Source organism: Barbus barbus (assembly GCF_936440315.1).
Source record: "Barbus barbus genome assembly, chromosome: 1".
In the NCBI taxonomy this organism is placed as follows: Eukaryota; Metazoa; Chordata; class Actinopteri; order Cypriniformes; family Cyprinidae; genus Barbus; species Barbus barbus.
The window spans coordinates 31394573-31421669 of NC_136729.1; the positions used below are offsets into that span (position 1 = coordinate 31394573).

The following is a 27097-nucleotide window of genomic DNA, read 5'->3' on the forward strand; positions in this document are numbered from 1 at the left end:
GTGTTGAGGTAAGTGTGAACAAGCCATAAGTTATATCTGGACAACATAACTCCCTAATTTTGAGCACAGTGACACTACTAGTCTAGTATTGTGATATTTTGACATGTTGAGCAACTAACATGCGTGTTTTCAATTTAATTTAAAAAGGAGTCAGTCAAGGATCGGTTCGTCTGTACATCGGCTGCTGTGACTATATTTCCATCTAAACACGTTGGAGTGCCACGAATCGTGTTTGGAAATTGTATGCTATAACTCTCCAAACACAATTGATGTTCCACGAACTGTATGCAACAGCACCTGCGCGCGCGCCAGCTGTGTCTCTGCAAAACTCCAAATAAGATGTCACGATCCAGATGTAATATTCTTTTTATTGCATTTGTGCTTTAATTCAGTTGTTTATTCACATGGTAAACCCGTTAAACATCGCATCGTTTATTTTAGTTATAGTAAGCATGCAGTCCCCAACCCTTAGTGTTAGAATTGAGAATTAAATCACATGTTAAATTGATAAGGCGCGGTTGGAGCCACTTGATACTGAAAGGGTGTGCCAGACTCAAAAAAAAGAAAGAAAATAGTAAAAACTGTGGGGGGGAGGGGGTTCAATTAAAAAAATCACATAGCACTAGAATAGAATTGCAACGTTTGCCATTCTGGCGATGAGTGTGATGATAGTCCAAGAGGAGCAGAAGTAAGAGAGAGCTTTCTTCTATTATTCGCCGTGTGTGCCCTCCGCAAATGCTTTTTGGGGTAAGGGCTTCCCATTGATAGTTGAGAACAGCAAGCCCAGACCGCAAAAAGATTCGTGAAAGACTTTTCCATACGCTTTGAATGTGGCATCTGAGTTGCAGGCTTGGTCCATAATTACTAGTCCATGTTGTTGTAGCCAATGGCCGGTCCGTGTGCAGTAGACTCCAGTTCTACACATTCGCGCAGAAATGCACAGAATCCTCTCTGGTGTACGACTCCCTTCTCATCCGAGCCCGCGCACCGTCATTTTATCCGTGCTCCGATGCCCTTCCTATGGCCATACTGTACATATTCTCATGTTCGTGATGTGGTTAAGTAAAAAGCTGATCTACTCCTGTCAGTCGATAGATCTGTTGAAGGAGGGGAATTACTGCGCTCCAGCTCACAGTAAATAGAGAGCAGTGAAGGATTTCATTGGAGCATACGAAAACTCGTCATTCGACCAATCCGTGCTCTTCTCACACAGGGACCCCCCTTTTTGAAAAAAGGAAAAATATAGAAAACTAATTCTCCACCGGTGTGCAAAATGCATTTAATAAATTAGCTTCATTGTTGCCTTTGCAAAACGCGCTTTTCTAATCCGAATGTGCCAAAACCTAGCTTTCGTGCTATGACATATCTTGACAATAAAAGTGTTATATTATACAGGTTTCGGTTGTTTACTGGGTGTTAATCTAAGAGTATCAAGCCAAAGCATCTGGAATGGTCCATTTAAATACAAATGCATCTATCATATCCGTATCAAATAATAAGCATCACCACCGCCGATAAATATCAAAATGATCCAGCTGGACACTTACCACAAGTTCCTCAAGATCCGTGTGCACTTGGTCTGTAGTCACCAAAGCTTCCTCCTTTCCTTGTCTCATAAAATAACGAGCATCATTCTCGGAGTCTGGCTATATTTGGATACCCCACACATCTCTCGCACTCACGCACGCACGCACGCACGCACACACACAACCATAAAATAACCTCGTCCTCACGAGCACACAAGCACACATAAACTCTTTAACCAGAGAGCCCTACGCTTTTCTCTGAATGTGTAGAATTGCGTCCGGATTCCAAGGTCAGGACTGAGACTAACAGGGGAGAACAGCGAGACCCTAACATTTAAATCTAATCTTAACAGATAGCGCTCTCGTGGTGACATGATGAGGTTGTGGTTTCATTTGTGGAAGTCTCCAGTCAGTCACGATTCCCTCCATCTGTCTCCGGCACCCAGCGCTTTGCCCCTACTGACGCAGCCGACGCGCATTACTCACTTTAGCAGTCACGACTCGCCAATCTGTGCTGTTTCCGATGAAACCGCTCGCCAAAAACGAATTACCAGGGAGCGCCGGGCTCTTACCCCCTTCATACGTTTGGCAAACGTGAAGAATTGATTGCTCTTTGAAGTGATAAACATAAACTGTATGTATGACCGAGATTTTACAGCTACGTGTTTAGTCTGACGAGCTGGTTTTACAAAGACCACGCATTTGGGTCTATAAACAAACAGGATTGTTTACAAATCAGCGTTACGTTTGGCTAATACACAAATCATTGAGGGGGTTTCCTTTAAAAAAAAAAAAAAACAACTAAGGTGTCACCATCTGCGTGATCTTGAGGTTCAGTGGTTTCTCACAGGTTCTTGGGAATCCAAGCTGGTTTGAGTTTTTCATCAGGGTGGGAGACCATCTCAGTCTGCTTGGTCAGGCTTAAGACCAGCAAATCACCTTAGGCTGGTTTAAAATGGTGTTTTCAGCAGGGTTACCTGACTAACCTCAGGATCACGTGCAGAAAATGAATTATTAAACGTATGTGATATACTGAATTATTGAGGAAATGGCCAGATGCACAAAAGCAGTCGTCAGTGTGTGGAATAGGCTATAAAGACCAGAAAACTCTGCTTAGACAACAACTTCCACACGACTAAGGACATGAAAGAACAGTTTTAGCACTGGTAAAGGTCTGGACTGGACTCTAATAGCTGCAACATTGTGTGTGCAAGTCGACGGATTTCAGCAGCACTGATGGCGGACAGCTCCTCTTCGTTATAGAGGCATCATCATGTGATTTCAGCCACGAATGATAAAAATAGTTAATTAACAGGCAACCTTTGTTCTCGTATTTGAGAGGTTTCGTTATTAAAGCAAGAGCCAGTGTGATCCCCTTCCAGATTCACTGCAAACAGGGTGATTCCCTGACAGGACGCGTGCGATAACTAACCCCACGCGTGCTGAACTAAGTGACCAAACCGTCCAGAAATACATATCTCAAGCCAGAACATGCAACCGAGGTCACCAGGAGAGCGAGAGGTCTCACCGGTGGAGGGAGCCCTCGATGAGAGAAATACATTGTGTCAGGATTGAATGAAACGTTCAATAACACAGGGAAATATCTCAAGGACACAACGAGAGCACATAACGTGCTGTCCTGGTGTGTTTTTATGCCTCAAAACGAAGGCTACATATGAGGGTGATACCCCTGTCTATTTCTGGATCAAGCTGTTACTATTTTTAGATCACTTGGAGAAAAAAGGCACTCACAAATGCTCCTCAGAGGAATTGATCACCGTGACATGCGCGTTCACATCTACTCTCTAACGCGGTTTGCGTAAAGGATCATTGCGCTCGTGTATGGACACATGGCACCCTTTTAAAAAGACTAATCGTGATTTCTGCTTTAATTCAAATGGATGCGGATTCGTTTGTTTTTTTCTGATTTGAGCAAGTGTTACGCCCCAATTTATTGCATCAAAACGATACGTATTACCAATAACAGAAACAATCATGCACAAACTCGTAATACAATTATGTATATATGGAAAATAAGTATTTTCTGTTTCCTCCTTTATCCAAAGCTGCGTCAGTTGCATTGACGTCACGTTCATGTTCTCCTCCTTGATGAAAGACATTACCTGGATTCGGTGGCTGTTTTATCGTTTAAGGCGATGGCATGAAAAATGCTTGAGGCAAAAATGTAAACATTATTTATAGCAAGAGGAGACACACTCACCTCACACCAACCACATAAACACGTCAATAATGTCAGTGTATGAGCAAGAATGGACACAATTTGATTAAACTCTTGAAAGCAGTTGGACAAAACCGACGTTTTTAATCTTAGCTAACTCAGAAACCAGACTATACGACACACACAATCATAAAATAGGTGTGCCAATGGTGATGATGCAAAGACGAGCCAGTAAAATCCAGATCAGAGGCCTCATGCAAGACCTAGACTACGTCAAGATGCCACGATTTGTGTTTCTATACATTTATCAGAGAGATTTTACAGTCATCTATCACAAAACCTACCCTGCATCCATTCAAACGCAGCAAACAGTTAACGTCTAAAAACGAAGAGGGTCGTTTTGTAATATCAAGAATTAAAGACTTGCACAATTTGAGGCCGTAGCCTATAGCGCGGAGTTTACGCGGTCGTTGCCAGGACCCTGACGCAACACGCAAAAAGACAGTAGACGATGCTATATATAAAAATGCGGAAATGCAGGGTAAAGATTTTCAAAATAATCACCGGCTTTACAATAAATAAATAAATAAAAATACGTGCTCCATGGTGTCATTGCGTTCATGCAGCAGTAGACTCGTTGCTACATCATATTATGCTCCATGCTATTTCATACTGATTGTCGTGAAATGCAGTCCGAGGCATGAACGCGCTCGAGCTGAGGCCTGGGGTAGTCGCTGTCCGTGGTGCTGAAACCCTTCGTCCGCTCGTGTCAACTGATAAGGGAACGCTTTCTTACCAAAGTCCTTTCTTTGTTCATATAGTACTGGTTGTAACAGGACATAGTTGGGGCGGTCTAGACAGTCCAGGCAGTGACTCGATTTTCTAAAGTTTTGACAATGGTCCGCATGTTCCTCATCAGCTACAACTCAAGTTAGGAGGAGTAAAACATGAACACAACTGACTTCATTAATAATAATAAATAAATAAAAAAGCTCGTTTCATTATTCCATCTGTTTGTTTGCTCTTTTTAAGACGTCTTCTGGACGTCCAGGACGTCTATAGAAGGTTCAAATTTAGTTCAAATGTGGTCATTGTGGACGTATTTTCGACGTCTTATAAGGTCAACTGCAGTCTCATTTAGACGTCATTTATACTGTTTCTGGACTAAATAAACGCTCTCAGGCTGCATTCAATTAAATCTCATGTTTATTTCAATGTCATTTCTATTTGTACTTGTAAATCAACTTAAAGACACTGTGTGTTTGTACAAAAACCATGAAAACATAAGAAACTTTACTACCCACATTAAAAAATACTACAGTAATTTATAGTATATACTATATTAAAGTGTATTATACTGTATATTATAGTATTTACAACACTTTGTTAATGAATTCTACAGCATACCGTAGTATTAACTTTAGTGAACTGATAAACTGTAATAAATACTGTAGTATACTTTAGTTTTTACTACAGTAAACTGTAGTGTATTGTATTATAATATACCCTATAGTTGTAGAAAACTTAGTACAGTATTGGGTAAAGTAACTTGTTTATATTACTATAGTTGTTATATTACCACAGAAACTTTAGAATTACCACTACAAATTAATTCAATTACTTTACTATAGTATGGTTTAAAAACATAACAGTATTTACTATAAATTACTATAGTATTTTTTTCATGTGGGTATACAGTGGATAACAATGAACAAATAATAAACAATTTAGTTTAGTTGGGTCCATACATTATGTTCACCTGTTGGAAAAAACTGGGGGAAATTTTTATTATTATTATTTAAACTGCAATTAACATAACATTCTCAAAATGGTATTCTTTATTCATGCAATAGTCAACTGTTCATGTGCCCAAATAATATCTGCATGCACAATAATGAAAAGAACACAATGTGATATAGTGCAAGGGTTTTCAAACTGGGGTTCAAGGCCAAAGCCAAGGGGTCTGCAAAATAATTTGCTATACCATATTTCCCAGACTACAAGTCATGTTTTTTAATCTTCTGAGATGTGCTGAATTATTCCAAAGTAACTTATATAATGCATTTAATGTCAAAAAGCATAAGCCAAAATGTAAACACTTAAAAGTTTTCTGCTTTTCAGGATGAGGTTCACGGAAACCAAGATGGCAAGCGCATTTTGTTTGTTTTCTTTATTTTTAAAAATAAATACTGCTTGTAACTAATGGCACTAGAGCGCATATGCCTACACACACATATATATATATATATATTTTTTTTTTTTTTCAGTTTTGAATAGTATTGAATTTAAACGATTGGAAGTGAAGGAAAATAAAATACATATTTACAGTGTTTATAATGTTTAAGTTTCTTAACATGTGAATTATTTATCAATATTTACATTATTTCTGAAAGTAATAATAAAATGTGTCTTAAACACTGATGCAACCTGTGTGTGTTTTTCCTGACCTGTTGCAACTTTCCGGAAAATATGGTAAAATAGGCCTATATTGTGCTGTATTATTAAACAAGTCATTTAAAATGAGGACCATTTAAAACAATCATATTATGTTCATTATACTCCCACCCACAATAACTTTAACCTTAAAATCTGTTGTAATTATGAGGGTGTCATTAACAAATCTTGTCTGCAAGGGGTCCCTGGCTCCAAAATGTTGTAAAACCCCTGTGCTAGTGGACAGGCATCCATATACAGCAGAGTGTCCTGTGTCCTAGTCGTCACAACATCTCTCTGTCTTCACGAACTGTCCTGAAACACAACTGAAATATAAACAATTATTATAAATATAGCTTCACAATGCTCTTTTTGGCCTCTGTGGTGAGCATAAAATACTGCCAGACTGATTTTTAGTCTTTAGTGAATAATTTCAAAGCCTGTTTTTAAAAAATAATTTAAAAGTTTTTTTTTAAATCTTAAATTATTGTTAATGTAGTGATAGAATGTTTGCCAATACTAAAACTAACCTCTAGTAGTGTTGCACTTACCAGTAGAGTGTGTAGATTACGAATCAGAAGTTAAGATGTGTTCCTCTTCTCGTCCTGAAAAGTAGAATAAAAATGATTACAAAGCTGTTTGTTTATTGGATCAAGAAACATTACAGTGAAGTGTTTTAGTGTCGAATTTAACTATTTGAACATATATAATCTTTCTAATCCAGATATATAATTGGAAATATAAATTTGAAGTGAAATTTAACATTAGATTGATAAAACGACGAATAAAAGTACATTTATAATGCTTACCTGTGGCTTAGCACCCGTCCTTTTGACAGATGACCATCACTGTTTGAATTTCCAAGTTGTGAAGGTCGTTCATTGGTCAGGTATCTCTGTAGGTTTCACCGTAGAATTAAATAAATGACATAAAGGACCTATCTATCGCGGTGGCTATATCTTCAGTCTTTTGTAATAAGCAGAATTAATATATTGTGTTTGGAGTGTCGTGTTGACAAGTAATTAATGAGGCTGATTGGGGAATGAGGAACACCGGGATAGGATCTGTGTATTCAGAGAATGGGGTGAGAAGAATTAAAAGGAATAAAGTTCTGTTTCTTGTAAAAATAGAAGGTGACAGTGAGGGTGAGAAAGACTGAAACTGGGAAGGTTTAGGGGAGCAGGTATTAATTTGCACATGCATGAGTTTGAAGTGTCAGTGTTTATAGTTGATCTTGTGTAATGTCACTAATGCTAATGAAGTGAGTGTTGAACTTATGTAGCACACTGCCCTGGGCTTCTTAGGTTGTGTTTAGCCTGTCCTGCAGTCCCCTCTCTTAATAAAATAATTTGTTGTGATTGAAGTTGTGGTAGTGTGTTGTCTTCTGGTGCCAGACCACACTGGCTTAAAGAATTAAAGGTGGTGGCAGCGGCCTATTAAGTAAAGCAAATATTACAATATCTTCCTTCTTATCAGTTGCTTGCGCCGTCACGTTTACGTCACTACGTTAACACCCCTCACGTGAGCGCACGTTTAAATAGACCTATATTTAATTAAATTTGAATCTATTTAACTATTTTTTATATCTATTATTAAATATTATTATAATATAAATGATGATAATTTAATAAATATTATATACTAAATGTTATAATATATTAATATTAATAATATTTAAATATATATTAAATGTTAAATCTATTTATATCTTTAAATCTATTGAACTTTAATTATTTTATTTCAAATCTATTTATTTTAATTTATTTTATTAATTATATTTAATTTATAGATCTAATTAAATCACACACAGATGTAAACTGCTGTTTCTGTCAATACCCCAGTGAAAAATACCAGTTTTTTTTAAATACCTCGTTGTGTCCTTGAGATATTTCCCTGTGTTATTGACTGTTTATTTATTTATTTATAAATAAATAAATAAATAAATAAAAAATCCATATAAGATTGCAAGATTTTATATGGTCACATTAAGGTACTTTAATTAGGCCTATGTTTTTAAACATTTAAATATGACATTATTTTAACACCTACATTTTTCATAAAAGTAGGCTACATGTGATATTTAAATCAGAAGTCATAGTTTTGCTTTGTCGTGTTCATTTGTATAAAACGTTATGTCGATTTCCTGAACTTGTTCTGCACGTTCAGACGTCCAAGAAAACCCTTCGCAAGACATTCAAATATTGAACCTCACATCTACATCCAAGGGACGTCGTAGTTAGAGTCCAGAATGTGCAGGTGGTGTAGATATGGTCCAGATATGGTCCTGGACCGACCGACGCAATTTGGACTTGACCTGCTCGTCGAGTGGACGTGTAATGTTTGTTGTGAGATGTCAGTGCGATTCATAAACGTTACAATAGCGCGAATCGTGACCACATCGGATTTAAACAGCCGCATAATATCAAGCACAAATAATCTGCTAACGCTCTACCAAGTATCGAGATAAATAAAAAGTAATTATAAAGACTCAATACAACGGACAAACTGAAGCGTGAGACTTTAAGTGGCTGTAATGCTGCAAAACACCGATCTAGTTTGATCAGGACTCTGTATAGGCTACACATCCCTGTACAATATACAACCACAAGCAAACTAACTCTGTGGAGTTAGCACCTATAGCTTCATCGCTTTAAAAGCGATCCGAAGTCAAAATAAAGTTCCAAATGAGTTGAGAACTGAAACAGCAAGAAATCAAACATCACTCACAGTGATCTGGACGAGACGGAGCACACAGACAGACGAGCTCTTTTGGACCACTGCGTGAATGAGCTCCTCGCTGTTTTCAATGAAGAGAAATACCTGGAGAAAGTAGCAGCTTTCCCATATCTTTGGCGGAGGGGGTTGAAATTGGTTCTTGAGAAGTTAAAGAGGGCTGGCATCCCACAGACTTGTTTTTCACAGACAGACACGAGAACGCGACGCTGTGAATGAAGACGTTCACGGTAAGAATTTACCTAAATTTGCTGACAAAATATAATGATATAATCAGTGTTTTACCACGAGTTTGTGTAATAAAGCAAACTGTAGTGTATTTTTAAAACGTGTTTTTCTTCCTTTATATTCATTAATTCATATTTATATATATATATATATATATATATATATATATATACACACACACACACTCTCTTTATGCTTAATTTAATGGACACTAGGGCTTGGATACAGCGGTGTCATTTCTGTTGGTGGAGAGCACAGCTTTCCCCGCCACCAGCCTATCACTGTGCTATTGACCCGCATTGACGTCATTAGGTTTCCCTGGGAAACGCAGAAATTCTAAAATAGTATCAAATTAATTCAGCTGACAAAGAGAGGGGGCGGGGCTCTGGGTAAAACGGATTTGATGGGGCTGGGTAGGTGGGGGCTCTCCTGTAAGTGTGGCACTCAACTAGACTTGGTGTTACTATTGGAGTGTCGATCTGTCGAGGTCTATTTTTATAAAGTCCATTTGCTGATGTGGTGCTGCTAGCATATTTCGTAGTAGCAAAAAAAAGCCTAAATATTCTGTATAAGTAATCATGATTATATTTTTTTATTTTGTATAAATATTTATTTTAATATTTACGTATTTGATTGCTGAGAAGTGAAAACTTTAAAGTGTAAAAAGTGCATTTTATAGGCACAATTACAACCTATAACTGTTAATTATAAAGCGATAGCCATTAACATGGATAAATATGATTTTTTTTTCATTATACAGTACATTATATCTTATAGTAAATATCCTTTGTCTGCATGTTTATTATCATGGCATGTCTTTATGTATTGAAAGTCATGAGGCTTCACAGCCACCTTGTGGTCAAAAACAGGACAGCGTGAATTATAGCATCAACCGCTACAGCCAATGAAAATGACCCTGTAAGTATATATTAAAAAGTGAAACGTATCCATCCTGTATCCCAATAACCATTTTTATACATTAAACGTTTTTCGAGGGGCTTGATTTGATGATTTGTTTTATTTTTTTTTATTGTGACCCATTCACAAGGTTGTTGAGATCCTTTAAAAGAGACACATTAGCACAAATTATATTTTACGCTTAACAGTTCTGAACTGAGATTCAAGTTTAATTAAAATCATCAGAAAACAATCATAAACCGCATGTCCACTTTAATTTCGGTGGAACCTGTGTGTTTTCATATAAACTATAGACACAGAAATGTTTATCTTGACTTTCTAAATATTAAATATCTATTAATAAATAGAACAGTACAGATCAGATCAGATTCAATAGCTCAGCTGTGCAAAGTAAAGTGAATGGAAGTGTATTTTATATCTTTGAGCAAAACAATCTGATTGAAGGTCCCTTTTGAAAACTGAAAGGAAAACACATTAAAATCTCAAAAACACATTTTTGCTACTGATATTTGCAGTGACTCTGTCTTCAGCCTGAACGCTAATGATTTATTCCATGTCAGCTAAATTTGAAAGCAGTACAGTAAACCATCAGGGGAAATTCTCCATTCCACATGTTTGCAGAACTGGATATTTTTAGCTAAAAATAAAAAGCAACAGGAGAATGTACCAAATGCTTCAGCCTGTTCTGATGGCAGATACAAGTAGTGCATACAACAGCCTGAACTATTACCATTAGACATAACTAAATCTGAGAATGGTGTAAAGTAAAAGACTACAGTGTTTCTTTTAACAATCTGTATTCTGAATAACATTTTAAGACACCCTTTATACACCTAGCAGCTATTGCTGAGAGAGAGGGACATATGGATATGGTGAGATTAAAAGATGCATTGTATTATTGGGATTATTGTTAAAAAAAAATAGCATTCAAATAGTCAGACACATTCAAACATTGAATCTCGACCCCAGCCAAAATATCCCTTTATAGGAATATCAAGATGTTTTATAGAAATAAACAACCCTTAAGCCATAAAACAACATCATAAAAGTTTCGTAAAGATCAGAAAAAAGGGAAACCGTTTTCATAGCTCAACTGAACGCCAACCTTATAAACAGTAATGATATGGTCTATATTTATGAAATTAAGACAACAGATAGACAAACACTGTGTTCCTCACCGACAGTTAAGATTAAGGAGCATGTTAATGTTGTGTGTGTGTGTGTGTGTGTGTGTTGTGTCCTCAGGGAGCTCGCCGGTCCCTCTTGGAGAGGAGGTAGCACTGGATGGTGCGCAGACGATCTTTGGCTGGCCCAAATTCTGGCTGGAGTTTTAGTGTCGACTGGTACCAATGCATGGCCTTCTCAAACTCCTCCTATGAAGAGATATTAAGTATGTATTAAAAACAGTCATCACTTAACATCAATAATATCCCTCATAAGACCTCATAAAATCACTTACCATAGCTATATAAACATTTGCCAGAGTAAAATGGTTAACCACAAAGTGAGGAGCAATTTCCACTGCCATGCGTGCCACAGTCAGGGCGTCCTCCCACAGCCTCGCATTTTGGAAGATGTTGGCAAGGCTGATGAGAGGCACATCCTAACACAACAGAAACAAACATTCATATCTTGCAGTAAGATTTGCTTTTGTACAGGCCAACCAATGGAGACTAAATGTAGTAGAAGAACGAGCTGAACCTTCATGTGGTGAGGAGCGTAATTCAGAGCCTGGCGGAGGCAGTCGATGGCTCTCTTTCCCTGACCTTTCACCCTCCAGTACAATGCTGCCATGCTGGACAGAACCCAGGACGTCTGATTCTAATAGATAAATGATCACCCAGATCATGAAATGGAACAATCTATTACTCACTGATAAACTTTCCATTGAGTTGTTCTCAGCTAGAAATACAAACAGTATGTTTACATGCACAGTTTTATCATCAGTTTGGGTTTTTGAATAGTCTGTCTGTCAGTCCTAGTATCCACCTTCGGATTCATTAGTCGCTAAAGGTAAATAACTATAAAGTAAAAACTATATCTATTGGTGCTACAAACCATGAGTTTACAAAAATGAATTATGATAACAAATACCAGTTTGCAATATCAAACAGCATAGACTGTTTTTGAACAGGTAAAATAACTGAAGGCCACGCACATTCAAGTTCCAAATAGCTGCGCCACTCTTATGTTAAAAATAACATTACCTATTTAAGTAGATATCATTTTAGTCCAATTAACATGTATACAAGAAAGGGAAAGGGAAGTGGTGTGTGGCCAAGTATGGTGACCCATACTCGGAATCTGTGCTCTGCATTTAACACATCCAAGTGTACACTCAGTAGTGAACATACACCCGGAGCAGTGGGCAGCCAATGCTGCGGCGCCTGGGGAGCAGTTGGGGATTCGGTGCCTTGCTCAAGGGTCTCACCTCAGTCGTGGTATTGAGGGTGGAGAGAGTGTTGGTTATTCACTCCCCCCCCACCTACAATCCCTGCCGGACCTGAGACTCAAACCCACGACCTTCGGGTTACAAATCCAACTCTCTATCCATTAGGCCACGACTGCCCCAGAATATATATTTTTATATATATTTTTTTTTTCACAATGGATAAAGCAAACATATCATCTACAGCACCTTTTAAAAGTTTGGGATCAGTAAAAAAGTTTATTCAGCAAGGATGCATTAAATTAATCAAAAGAAAGTAAATACAGTTATAGAATTATTAAAGATATCCATTTCAATAAGTGCTGTTCTTTTGTACTTTATTCTATTTTTTTCTAATCTACTTTATTCCATTTATCATAGAATCCTTTAAAAAATACTGGTTTCCACAAAAATACTAAGCAGTGCAACTGTTTTTATTACATAATCAACAATGAGCACCAAATCAGCATTTCATTTAGATAAAAAAAGACTAATTTTTTAACCCAACAGAAGGGTTATGATGCCTTTTCGAATATTACCTTTCATGCAGTGTGTCATGTAGCAGTATGTGAACATAAACTTTCTGCAAAGTTGTGAAGCCGAATGTGCACGATATATAAAGTTATTATCTATCAAAAAAAAAAAAAAAAAGTCGGCTCGCAATCTCCTTAACGAGTCGTTAGGAATTCAAATTTATTGTGTTACGGCTGTACGTCACGAAGTAACATTTGCATATTGTCCACCCATGGGCTGTCATTCACGCTGTACGCGGTAGACCAATCACAAAGGACTGCACCATCTGACCAATCACAGCAGCGAGGGCTCACGGAAAGGAGGGGTTTAGAGAGACTGATTCTTTGAACTGCTTCGCACGAGTCGTTTAGGAATCACTTAGAAATGAGGTCAAATTAAAGCTATTTTTTGAGAAAACTAAAGTGATTTTTGACCTTGGATGCATGTAAACCTGTTTTAGGAGACTCATAAAACAATACTAGCAACCTTAAAAATGGCATAATGGGGCACTTTAAAGAGCATGTGACTACGCTTGTAGTTACATTCTTAGAACAGACAACACTCAGTGTAATACCTTTTCCAAAACCTTTGCAATACGTGTTCCCACTTGTTCAAAAGACTGTGAGGGAAATGTATCTTTTCCCAGATTCTGCAAAACCTGTGACGAGGGTGAGATGAGAAAAAAAAAGCCATTCACAAACATAAGAACTTTTCAGATCAGCAGAATCACGGCTGTAAATAAGAGATAAAAAAAACAGCACCTCTCTGAGTTGACTCTCTCCAGTATAGTGAATGCCTCCGCGGTTGGCCACTCCGCTCAGATGGTCCAGAGTGTGCATACTGGCAGGGAGATTGGCATTACACACCGGCTCCACTGCTGGCTCCTGAAGCGGTGTGGCAAAGTCTATATGCTCTGTGATACTGTGAGGAGTTCAGAGTCATATGTTAGTGGAAAAGAACCCACTATGAAAGCATTCAGACAGAATGACTCTAAGAATGATATCCTACTCTATGTTCTTGGCGGACACAGCCAGCCAGGTACTAGCCACAGTTGTGAGGTCCACACGACGCGTGCGCTGACATTCCTCTGGACCAGGCCAACCCAGACTGCTGTAGTCCTTCCATCTCTCTAAAGACACATAAAATATTATGATGTCATGGTGCCTTTCACAGCTGCAGTGCTAGCAGAACCATCTTGGTGTCAGTATTGTTATTGATAACAAACTAGGGGTGTAACGGTACACGTATTCGCACTGAAAATGTTCGGTAAGGGTCTTTCGGTTCAGTACACAGGTACGCAACAAATTCCATTTTTTCAAGAAATTCAGACAATAAATACCGTTTTGACACTCTTTGATGTGGTGAGACAGATCGCTGTATAAATGCCTCAGTTTTGACGGCAGCGTGGAGCGCAAGTGAGCGTGATCATCCCCTTCTTCTTTACTAATAGTTTTAACATGAAATAAACATGAACTAACATCACACCCCTCACGTAATTGCTCAATTAGCGTTTCAAAACAGCTTGTAAATAAAATGTCACGTAGTATTTCATTTACCTCAGGCAAGTCATCAGAGTCCTGTCCACAGCTCGTTTTTTTGCTAGAGAAATGAAGTCTAGTGAAGAGCATTTTGCAAAATATTAGACTATATACTTCATATTTTACTTTAGTAGTTAGTGATATCTTAATTATTTAATGTATGTTTAAATAAATTGACAACCACTCTGTAAATGATCATATTTCAACAACAAATAGAAATAATATCATTTAGAAGTTAATTTACATGTTTGCATACAATTTTTTTATTTGAGTGTTAATTATTAGTTAAAAATAAATAGTATAACCCGAATTCCGGAAATGTTGGGATGTTTTTTAAATTTGAATAAAATGAAAACTTTCACAGCACATGAGCTAATATTTTATTCACAATACAACATAGAAAACATAAATGTTTAAACGGAGATATTTTACACTTTTATCCACTAAATGAGCTATTTCAAATTTGATGCCTGCTACAGGTCTCAAAAAAGTTGGCACGGGGGTAACAAAGGGCTGAAAAAGCAAGAAATTTTAAAAAGATTCAGCTGGGAGAACATCTAGTAACTAATTAAGTTAATTGACATCAGATCTGTAACATGATTAGCTATAAAAGGGATGTCTTAGAGAGGCAGAGTCTTTCAGAAGTAAAGATGGTCAGAGGCTCTCCAATCTGTGAAAGAGTGTGTAAAAAGATTGTGGAATACAACGTTCCTCAACGTCAAATTGCAAAGGCTTTGCAAATCTCATCATCTATAGTGCATGTCATCATTAAACGATTCAGAGAAACTAGAGAAATCTCTGTGTGTAAGGGACAAGGCCGAAGACAACACTGCATCACTCATCGGCATGATTCGGTCATTGACATTACTAAATGGGCCCAGGAATACTTCCAGAAGCCACTGTCGGTAAACTCAATCCGTTGTGCCATCTGCAGATGCCAACTAAAGCTCCATCATGCAAAAAGGAAGCCATATGTGAACATAGTCCAGAATCGCCGTCGTGTCCTGTGGGCCCAGGCTCATTTAAAATGGACTGTTTCAAAAAAAGTGTTCTATGGTCAGACGAGTCCAAATTTGACATTGTTGAAAATCATGGACGCCATGTCCTCCGGCCTAAAGAGGAGGGAGACCTTCAAGCGTGTTATCAGCATTCAGTTCAAAAGCCAGCATCTCTGATGAATGGGGTGCATAAGTGCATACGGAATGGGCAGCTTGCATGTTTTGGAAGGCACTATGAATGCTGAAAGGTATATAAAGTTTTCAGAGCATCATATGCTCCCCTCTAGACGACGTCTATTTCAGGGAAGACCTTGTGCATTTCAGCAGGACAATGCAAACCCACATACTGCAGCTATTACACAAAGATGCAAACAGGTAAGGGGGAAAAAGATCAGAACCGGGGCATGCTCCACATGGAGTTTTATGTATTTATTCATTTTTTTTTTTTTTTTTTTATATATTAGTTTTACATGCTCATTTGTAGTTACTTTAAAAAAATGTATCATCTTATGTGTCAAAAACTGAACATTTTCACTAAATAAATAAGAAATATCATCTTGTTGCAACATTTTACAAAAATCAAGATTGAATATATTTGGTCAAAATCCCATGTTATAAAGATGAAATGCTATGCAGGCTATTTAAGACAATATTGGCTAATTAGATAGCAATACTGACCTAAAATGCAAAATGTTTGCCCCATCTCTCTTAACTTTACCCACATCTCAGACCTAAAATACATACAATATTACCCTTTTTAGACATAGTTTAGTAAAGAGTAAAGAAAATACTAAAGAAAACAATAGCAGTTGCCAAGTGGTTATCAGTCTTACATTTCCAATACAAATAAGACCACTACCTTTTCATAACTGAATATAAAAAGTTATGACCAGTCTACAACCAGCCCCAGTTCTTTATTTATCCTTGTAAGATCCCAAGTACCATTGAAAGACCCCAGCCTCATAAAAAGCACTTTCTCATTGGATCTAAGCAAATCTCATAGGTGACCTATTTTGATCTAAAAAAAAAAAAAAGTGAGTTGGTGAGGAGTTTGCATCTATGATTACAACAGCATGGCTTCGTAGTAGAAGAGTGCGGGTGCTGAATTGGCCTGCCTGCAGTCCAGATCTTTCACCTATAGAGAACATTTGGCGCATCATTAAACAAAAAATACGTCAAAGACGGCCACAAACTCTTAAGCAGCTGGAAACCTATATCAGGCAAGAATGGGACAAGATTCCAACACCAAAACTCCAGAAACTTATAACCTTGATGCCCAGACATCATCAAACTGTTTTGAAAAGAGGAGGAGATGCTACACCATGGTAAACATGCCCCCCATCACAACTATTTTGAGACCTGTAGCAGGCATCAAATTTGAAATGCTCATTTTGTGCATAAAATTGTAAAATAAGTGTGAAGTGACATTCAGCCAAGTATGGTGACCCATACTCGGAATTCGTGCTCTGCATTTAACCCATCCAACGTGCACACACACAGCAGTGAACACACACACACACCGTGAACACACACCCGGAGCAGCGGGCAGCCATTTATGCTGCGGTGCCCGGGGAGCAGTTGGGGGTTCGGTGCCTTGCTCAAGGGCACCTCAGTCGTGGTATTGAGGGTGGAGAGAGCGCTGGACATTCACTCCCCCCACCTACAATCCCTGCCGGCCGGGGACTCGAACCCGCAACCTTTGGATTACAAGTCCGACTCTCTAACCATTAGGCCACGACTTCCCTAATAATAAACATTTGTTATGTTATCTATGTTCTATTGTGAATAAAATATTGGCTCATGTGATTTTAAATTCTTTTAGTTGTCATTTTATTCAAATTTAAAAAACATCCCAACATTTCCGGAATTCGGGTTGTAATTGAATTTAAGTTTGGGCTCTGTTGTTAATTGTAACCTTATAGTAATGTAAAAGGGCTCCCTAATTTAGAGCAGAGTTAGATTTTTATCCCTAAGAAAATTTTCACTATAATCAGTGGTGGAAAGAGTACTAAGAAATTGTGCTTAAGTATTGCTACTTAAGGAATAATTTACTTGAGTACAAGTAAAAGTACTGAAAAATAATATGACTCAAGTAAGAGTAAAAAAGTAGCTTGCTGAAAAACTAAAAGTTACTGCGTTACAAAGTACTTTATTATTTTTTCTATTTTACCCAAAATGATGCCATGCGAGTATTATGGAGCATTAAACACTCATGTACTATAATGCCTTTTTCACAAGTGAGACTTATAGAAGTATTAATTATTTTCCAGAAAATCCCTTATATGGACAAATGCATCCGATAAGACTACAAATTAATAGCATGCAGATAGAGATGCTTTGACTGATGAATCATCAGGGCTCTCAAGTCATAGCGAAAGTTTGGAGTGAGATTAGGGGAGGGGCCACTCAAAGGGGAGGAGTCACTCAAATATTTGCAGCACCCAAGTTTTTGCTAGTTCATAATTGACCAGCACAAATAGAAATGATAACTGGTAAATCTGATGAAAGACAAATTCATTCTAATAAAACAAAAAGATTTATGTATTTAAAAAATAAAAATGTATCAAAAATAAAAATTAATTTTGCCCCAAATGAGCCAACTGAACAGCAGTACTCAATGTACATACTGTACACATATACAGTAGGATTATAGTACTTACCCTGAGCATATATGTCAAGCTGTGTATTTGTGTGTGTGAGAGAGACAGAGAGTACACATTTCAGCTTGCGTTTCTTTTTTTCTGTTGTAAATGTTTGTTGCACATTTTGATGCCTGAAGACAGAGGTAGAGGACTCCCACATAAAGCACTGTCATGATAGATAATAGTGTTCCATCCAGAGTCAAACTGTTCCTAGTTTTGGTTTTGTTCAAATCCACCATGGAAAACACTGCATCTAAATTTGAGTGGGAAGCCACAGTGCTTTATATAGGGGCCCCTTACCCCTGTCATCAAGGCATCAAAATGTGCAACAAACACAGAGGGGGAAAAAAAAAAAAACATAAGCTGAATTGTCTCTGTCTCTCTCTGTCTCTCTCATGGGCAAGACCAAAGAGCTGTCTAAGGACACTAGGGACAAAATTGTAGACCTGCACAAGGCTGGGATGGGCTACAGGACAATAGGCAACAACTGTTGGTGCAATTATTAGAAAATGGAAGAAATTCAAGATGACTGTCAATCTCCCTCGGACTGGGGCTCCATGCAAGATCTCGCCTCGTGGAGTATCAGTGATCCTGAGAAAGGTGAGGGATCAGCCTAGAACTACACGGGAGGACCTGGTCAATGACCTGAAGAGAGATGGGACCACAGTCTCAACGGTTACCATTAGTGACACACTACACCGTCATGGATTAAAATCCTGCAACGCGCGCAAGGTCCCCCTGCTCAAGCCAGCACATGTCCAGGCCCGTCTGAAGTTTGCCAAAGACCATCTGGATGATCCAGAGGAGGCATGGGAGAAGGTCATGTGGTCAGATGAGACCAAAATAGAACTTTTTGGTATAAACTCCACTCGCTGTGTTTGGAGGAAGAAGGATGAGTACAATCCCAAGAACACCATCCCAACCGTGAAGCATGGGGGTGGAAACATCATGCTTTGGGGCTGCGTTTCTGCAAAGGGGACAGGACGACTGCACCGTATTGAGGGGAGGATGGATGGGGCCATGTATCGCAAGATTTTGGGCAACAACCTCCTTCCCTCAGTAAGAGCATTGAAGATGGGTCGTGGCTGGGTCTTCCAGCATGACAATGACCCCAAACACACAGCAAGGGCAACTAAGGAGTGGCTCCGTAAGAAGCATTTAAAAGTCCTGGAGTGGCCTAGCCAGTCTCCAGACCCGAACCCAACAGAAAATGTAAATGTGGAGGGAGATGAAACTCCGTGTTGCCCAGCAACTGCCCCAAAACCTGAAAGATCTGGAGAAGACCTGTATGGAGGAGTGGGCCAAAATCCCTGCTGCAGTGTGTAGGGCTGGGTATCGAGTTCGTGATCGTACGGAGCAGTCTGCTCTCTATATCGCGCGGTTTGTTTACTAAACACAGACTGAAGCTCGCGGTGATTTCAGCATCTGCCGTCTCACTAAATGAGGACATAAACACGTGAACAACATCTCCAGAACTGTTGTGAGAGTCAATTAATGAGCATTTTACCGTTTGATTTGAGTAAAACTAAGGTCATATCATATACACACAGAACTGTAAAGGTATTCCAGGCAACCCATCAAAATAAAAGTTTGGTTTAACTTGGAAGACACTGCGGCAGAAATAAATTAATATTGTTCAGCGGACAGTACATACTGCTACTACTAGGCTACTATTAAAATTATTAAAACTTTATAAATTTTTTTTAGTAATGATCACACAAGTTATTCCATTTTTTAATTTTAATAGTAAACCAAAATAAATAAACTTTGATTTTCATTCATTTAAAGAAATTAAATTAATGTTTTATGTCTTCATTTGAAAACCAGATACAGAACACAGAATTTCTGAGGAAAAATAAAACCTTTCATAAGGCTATTTTAAGAATAAATTTAAATAAACTAAGTTGTTTTTATGCATTCAAATAATTAGACATACTACACCAGAATTTAATAACAATAAAATATATGGTGAAAGAAAATAAAACACCCACTTATGAAAGTGGATGAAGATGTTAAATTTCTTGAAGTCTTTAACAACCTAGAAATGATGATGTGTTTTAAAATGAACACACACTAATGTAAACGTAGCCTAACAGATGTGTAAACTGAAAACAATTGGAACTTTATTAAAAAATTGTATTTATTTATTGTGTTGGATATATTTTGTTCCTTTGTGCAGTGGCTCAGGAGATGAGGCTTTGAGTCTGTATAAATATCAACATTAAAAAATAGTTTTTTGAGATAATGTAATCTTATTAAAACTGATTTCATAAAACTGGTATCGAAAAAAAGTATCGTTCACGAACCGGTATCGAACTCAAGGTATCGGTATCTGTATCGAAAATTTTTGAACGATACCCAGCCCTAGCAGTGTGTGCAAACCTGGTCAAGAACTACAGGAAACGTCTGACCTCTGTAATTGTAAAAGGTTTCTGTACCAAATATTAAGTTCCTAGTTTTCTATTGTATCAAATACTTTTCATGCAATGAAATGCAAATTAATTATTCAAAAATCATACAATATGATTTTCTGGATTTTTCTTTATATTCTGTCTCTCACAGTTGAGGTGTACCTACGATGAAAATTACAGATCTCTCCATTCTTTGTAAGTGGGAAAACTTGAAAAATCGGCAGTGTATCAAATACTTATTTGCCCCACTGTATCAATTACATTGTTACGCCAGTAGGTGGCAAAACGGGGCTGTTAAAATGTATTTGTCTTTGAAACATACAAGAGATTCGTTCAAGGATGCCGATTCATCCAGTAATGAAACATGTACATCCTGAGTGAGTCATTCATAAATTACATGTGATTTTGTTTAGTTGTCCAATATTTATTTTTCTTCAGAATCATGAGAGAACCACAACTTACATTGGGAAAAAAGTTCTATTTTGCACACTAACAGCTCTTAAAGAGTTCAGTTTTTATGTAGCCTGTTGATTTTTGTTCATGGTATTCAGCTCCAATAAATGGTTTGCAAAAAAGAGACAGGATAAATGTTGGATATCATTATTTAATCATACTGGAATCGAAAAGAATCGGAATCTATAAAATTAAAACGATACCCAACCCTAGTTGTAAATGGACATGTAAAGCCATTTTTGGAGAATTTTTGCCCTTACCTAAGCCACATATCTATGTAGATATCAGAGAACAATTTAAAATATCAATGCATCCTATGGCACCTTTAACATGTTAACCCATACCTAGGCATGGGAATCCAAAATTGATTCCAATTCTGGAATAGGACGCTTAAGGTCAGGAATCGTCTCGTTATAAAATGAAAATTTTGATTCCTCTTATCGATTCATCTGTGTACATTTTAATGACTTTGAACCATTCAAGCAGAAGACAACAGTTTTCTGTACTGCTCACATGGGGGTGTAGTCATCATTTCAGATGGGAGGGGGACAGAAATGTAAAAAAAAAAAAAAAATGAACCCCCCCACTTATGTTTAATTGACAGGCTTTATTTTTTCTTATGTCTTTTAATTGGCTAAGAAATAATATACACTGCTGGATGATAACCAATAATTTGTATTCTATCATTTTTTTTGTGCTGTATTTTCCTAATGACAATTTTATGATTGGTTTATACAAACACAAGGCATAGATAAGGAATGGTTTCTATACTGTAATAAATGTTATGTCAATTAGCACTGCATTATTCATATACTTTACTTCCTGGAAATGACTTGAAATTACCTTTTTTTTTTTAGCTACAGCAATAGCGGGATGCCTTTGTCTATATTAGGATTTCCTGCATGTCAAATTATTATTACTTCTACAAGGCCGTTTTGGACTTTCTGCACGACAGCACCCTCTGGCTTAGAGTATGAATGAAACACACTGCATGAGATTCAGCGCTCCATAATGTTCACATCGTCTTGTTTTGGATATGAATAAATCATCTGGTCATACATAGACTATCTTCTTTCTTCGCCCATGGGAACACACATCCAAAGCGCGGGCACAGAAAAAGTGATTGTACGTGCATCTGATTGACAGATAAATCATGGTTGATCTGTCAGTCAGATGCACGTAAAATGCATGCGCTCTTATGTCAATGTTGTTGTTAATGTTTAGGTTATTTTAACTTCATTAAACTGCACTGTTAAAGATTTTTTTACTATTCATCTGAACTGTGTTCATGCATTTTAGACATTTACATTGATGTTCCTCCATCCATGCAACTGCGTCCTTCTATCAACCAAGTTTCTATTTACTTAACCTGCTGAGTGCTCTAGTAATATCAATTGCATGACCCATTTCAAGAGGTGTTAAAATTACAACTTAAAATTTCACTAAAATAATGAAACGCAGTGATGCAGATTAAAAAAACAACACCGGTGACTGACAGTCAAAGCAAAGCGTGGTTTGAATGCATGTGTACGCATGCAGCAAAGTTGAATACTTTATTTTTATTCCACTCAAGTAAAAGTACCACAATTTAATTATACATAAAAATTATAAAATGTACTCAAGTACTGTAACGAAAGTATTTGTAATTAGTATGTCAGTTAAAGAGCCATTCGTTCTGTAAACCATTGTTTAATTTAAAAAAAATCAATTTATATTTAGTTTTTTTCCTCCTGCTGTACCAAAACCGTACCAAACTGTGACGTCAAAACTGAGGTACGTACCGAACCGTCATGTTTGTGTACCGTTACACCCCTATTACAAACCATAAAAATAATTTCTGTTTACTGAAATAAAGCTGAAATAAAACAAATATTAGATGAAAAACATAAAATGTTGCCTTGGCACCTAACTGAAAGTAAGTTTTAAGGAGTCATATAATGCTTTTTTAAAGATAATTATTTTATGTGTTTGGTGTAACAGAATATGTTGACATGCTTTAAATGTTCAAAAAATACATCATTTTTCAAATACTGTACATTATTGTAGTTCCTCTATGCCCCGCCTCTCTCAAACGCGTCGTTTTCTACAAAGCCCCTCCTTCCGACAAGCACAGTCTGCTCTGATTGGCCAGCTGACACAATGCATTGTGATTGTCCGAACACCACAAGCACGCATCGGAAATGCCCCTTACCATAATCGCGAGCTTCAGCTTTCAAAGTAAATATAAAGACAGTTAATAATATCCTTAATTTTACCATCAGTTCAAGCCCGAAAGTGAACAAAGTCGCGTGACAGACACAGTGATGATGCTCGTATGTGTTTGCACACAAGCCGCTGTTAAGACAGCTGACTCCATTGTGATGTGACCCTGTCTCTCTCTCTCACATACACACACAATGCATTACTCTACTGCACATAACTCCGCATTTGAATAGTCAATAGCAAAAACTTAAACTAATAACGAAACATACTTACAGTCACTGATTCAGAAGCGCCATGTTGTCATAGTCGGAATTGACTAGTGATGTCGAACGATTAATCGCAATTAATAGCATTCAAAATAAGTTTTTATTTACATAATATATCTGTGTGTACTGTGTATATTTATTATGTATATATAAATACACACACATACAGTATATATTTAGAAAATATTTGCATGTATATATTTATATTCAAATACTTTATAATACATTAAAATATATTTACTATATATACAAAATATTTTTCTTAAATATATACATGTGTGGGTGTGTATTTATATATACATAATAAATATACACACATATATACTGTGTAAACAAAAACTTTTATTTTGGATGCGATTAATCATTTGACAGCACTAGAATTGACCCTTTTTTTTGTTTTATTAATGTTTTTAGAAATAGCCTTTGTGCACAGCCAGCCTTGTACTCTCCTAAGTTCACAAAACAGTCGTCCATAAAATGCGCTGTACAAATTCAAACATTTGGGTTTTGCTGTTCTGGTGTAAACAAATTTTAATCAGTGATTCCTAATTGCATCTTCTTTCGGAAGGCCAAATAAAGTGCTTTTGCTTTCGCATAGAAACACACAGCATCCCCCTAACATGGCTGCATCAACACTACTGCGGTTACTGAAACCACGTGAACATTTAGGCGGCATTACACAAATATTTCCACATAGTGATGTAGACATGTGGGGGCATGTTTGAATGAGGCGTTTTAGCCAGGTCTGGATCAGGCTTCTTTTAGATAGAATAAATCCTTTTGTGGGAGACTTTGAGCTTAGTAACTCTGCAGATCGTATACATGCACAAACAGCTACATAACACACTAAAGAAAAGGAATACAAGAAATCGCATCATATGACCCCTTTAAGATGGATTAAAATGACAAAAAAACAAATAAAAATGAAGTTAAACAGAAATGGATTTAAAATACACATTGTCAAAACTAAAATGAAAACATAAAAGTTAAAGTTAAAATATCTAAAATATTAATAAGTGTATATAAATAATACTAAATGTCATGTAGGAACGGCAGTTCATTCTCAGCACCTGAGGGTCCAGGCGACGGGATTGTGGGTCCACTGATCTCAAGGATGGAGTTGCTTGCTGCAGGTTCACCCTGACGAACATCTCCTTCTCCCACCCAGCCCTCTGAGGTATCAGTTTTGGGCTTTTTCACACGTTTCACCTGGAATGTTATCTAAAGAAATGAAGAGAAAAGGAAACAGTTAAATTCTTCTTTATTTTGAATACAAAAAGTTCTTAAACATTCTAACAGAGAGACGTACCCATTCAGCTCCCTCATCATCCTCACAGTTGCCGAAGCAGGGTCCACCCCCTCTCGCCCCCATGACCCTGTCGTTTTTCAGCACGCGGATGCCCCGTAGGTCCCCTGTCTTTCCGTTCATGTCCAGAGCCCCCTCAAATGCTCCTATCAGCTCTTCTCTCAGACGCCAGTCCTGCTCCTCTTCCTCCACCCCTTCAGTCTTTTGCTCTCGGACCCTGTCCTGCCCGCTCGCCTCCCCTGAACCATTGCTGTCCACCACAACTTCTACAGAAGACGAGAAAGTAACAGAGAGAAAAAGTAGAGAAAAGCAGTGAGAGTGCTGCTTGTTTAGAGGCAGAAGTCCTTGTTCAGAAGATTTAATTCATTCTTTTCCATGTGGATTGACATCCTCAATCTGACAATGACTGTTTGTAAAAAAAACTGCCAGCTATTGTTTAAAAACAGTAAGGCAAACAACATGAAATATGAAACAGTATAAAATATGCAACCATAAATCTTTAACAGTGTTGTGCTATATTGCTATATCACATGGCCTCACTACACTGTTTAATTTAGCAAGGACCGGACAGTTACCATCACAGAGCCTTTTTTCACATTTTTTAATTTAATGTTACTTTACTTGTTGAATGTGAAATTTAACAAATAAAAGGCTAACAATTAATGTTTAAATTCATAACTCATGGGAAAAGGGACTGTATTAATAAATGGTTCACATGAAACATGAAATACAATCTGTTGGGTTTTTTTATGAAAATAGCAATTACATATTTCAATTTATTGACAGGTAATATAGTTAAAGTTAACTTATAGTAGTCAGATCAAATAATCAAAAAGAGTTGATGATGAGATAAAATTCACAGATTTTGTATGCGTAATGTGGTAGTATATTTTCCTTTACAGAGAGACCCTAAGAAGACCCTAAATGTGTGGTCACATTTACAGCTTACTGTATTTCGAAGTGGGTGAAATACAAGCATTTTTAATAGGAATCCACACAATTGTGAATTTCACATGAGAGCAAAAGATTTCCACATGCACAAGTTCAAGTTTGTTGTGTGATTTTACTACATCTGCCAACAGAAAGCTACTTGGTAAAAAAGTGAATTCTGTGAGAGATGTGCTTCATAAAGTGCTACAATATTGACCTATTTTTCTTGACAAATTTCTGCAGAAATTTTGCTAATGTGATCACACACTGATGAGGTCAAATTCTGTCTGACATTTCTGTCAGAAAAACTATCACAACATTTCCAATTCTCAGAGGAGACATACAGTGGAGTCTAAAAGTCTGAGACCACAAATCTAGGATTTAAAATTTAATTTAAACCTTGAAACAAAGATTTAGGATGTCAGAAAGAAATGCTATAATGTAAAAAAATAAACAAATAAATAAGAGATATTTATAATTTAATGCTATTTCTAAGTCACTAATGGAATAAACACTTGTGACAATAAGTACGTGAACTCACTTAAATTGTTACGCTAATAATAAATGCAAAATAGAAGTATTTTTGCTAGTGGTCTCAGAATGTTGGACCGGGTCCACTGAATTGTATATAAACATCAAACACAGAGAAAGAAGCCCCCAGAAGCTTCATTATTAATCTTACTCTCAAAAAGGAGAGAGTCTTCTAAAGCAGACACAGGCATGGCATCAGTGTCCCAGGCCTCCTGCCTGCTGCTGCTGGCCGTGTCCCATTCCTCCAGCTCTGTGTCTTCCTCTGCCTCACAGCCAGAGCCAGCTACACACACACACACACACACACACACACACAATTCAGCTCACGTTGCTTAACTTAGATTTTTCAAATCAATACAACTGCATTATTTATAAGAAGGTATAGAAAAAGAAGCCGCTTGGACACACATTCACCATTCACATTGTTGTATAAGTGAAGTGTGTTTGTTCAAAAGGGGTTTGCCATATTAATCCCAAAATCAATAGCTCAGAGTTCCCCCAAATGAGAAGAGGACAATGAGTTCATTTTTGTCTGCAGAGCGCAGCGGCATCTAAATAAAGCCTGTGCTATTTTCAGTGCCCTGAATTATTGAGGACACGATTTCGCTATTTCAAAGTCTCTCTCACTCAGAAGAGTGCCAGGGGAGAGAGAGCTGAGCTAGAGGAAGGGGAGCAGTGCAGGATGCTGAGGAGAAGAGAAAAGGGGAGCAGAAGACGGAATTGAGCAAACCCAGAATAGAAGATGCAACGGTAAAGAGTCTAAAATTGGCTCAAAGATTACTGTGCCTGGCTATAAAAAGAGTGCTGAGCACTCTGCCGCTGAGGCTGCAACACTAGGGAGGAGGAAAGAGTGAGTGATGGA

The 27097-nt window shown here is 37.5% G+C and overlaps 1 protein-coding gene across 2 annotated transcripts in view; it reads right to left on the bottom strand.

Annotated features, from left to right (window-relative positions):
• Window positions 1-10131: 10131 nt before the first annotated feature.
• The window catches only part of LOC306855361 (tetratricopeptide repeat protein 17), a gene marked incomplete at its 5' end in the record, with an annotated part of 30108 nt that continues 13142 nt past the window's right edge, over window positions 10132-27097 (bottom strand). The window contains 9 exons of one of the 2 annotated variants that reach the window (XM_079394010.1): window positions 10132-11390; window positions 11477-11620; window positions 11719-11838; window positions 13533-13616; window positions 13720-13879; window positions 13967-14087; window positions 24539-24689; window positions 24778-25040; window positions 26387-26518. In XM_079394010.1, coding sequence (XP_079250136.1) covers window positions 11259-11390; window positions 11477-11620; window positions 11719-11838; window positions 13533-13616; window positions 13720-13879; window positions 13967-14087; window positions 24539-24689; window positions 24778-25040; window positions 26387-26518 — 1307 coding nt within the window. In that variant the 3' untranslated portion in view covers window positions 10132-11258. The remainder of the gene's footprint in view (window positions 11391-11476; window positions 11621-11718; window positions 11839-13532; window positions 13617-13719; window positions 13880-13966; window positions 14088-24538; window positions 24690-24777; window positions 25041-26386; window positions 26519-27097) is intronic. The other variant, XM_079394011.1, reaches the window with a different exon arrangement.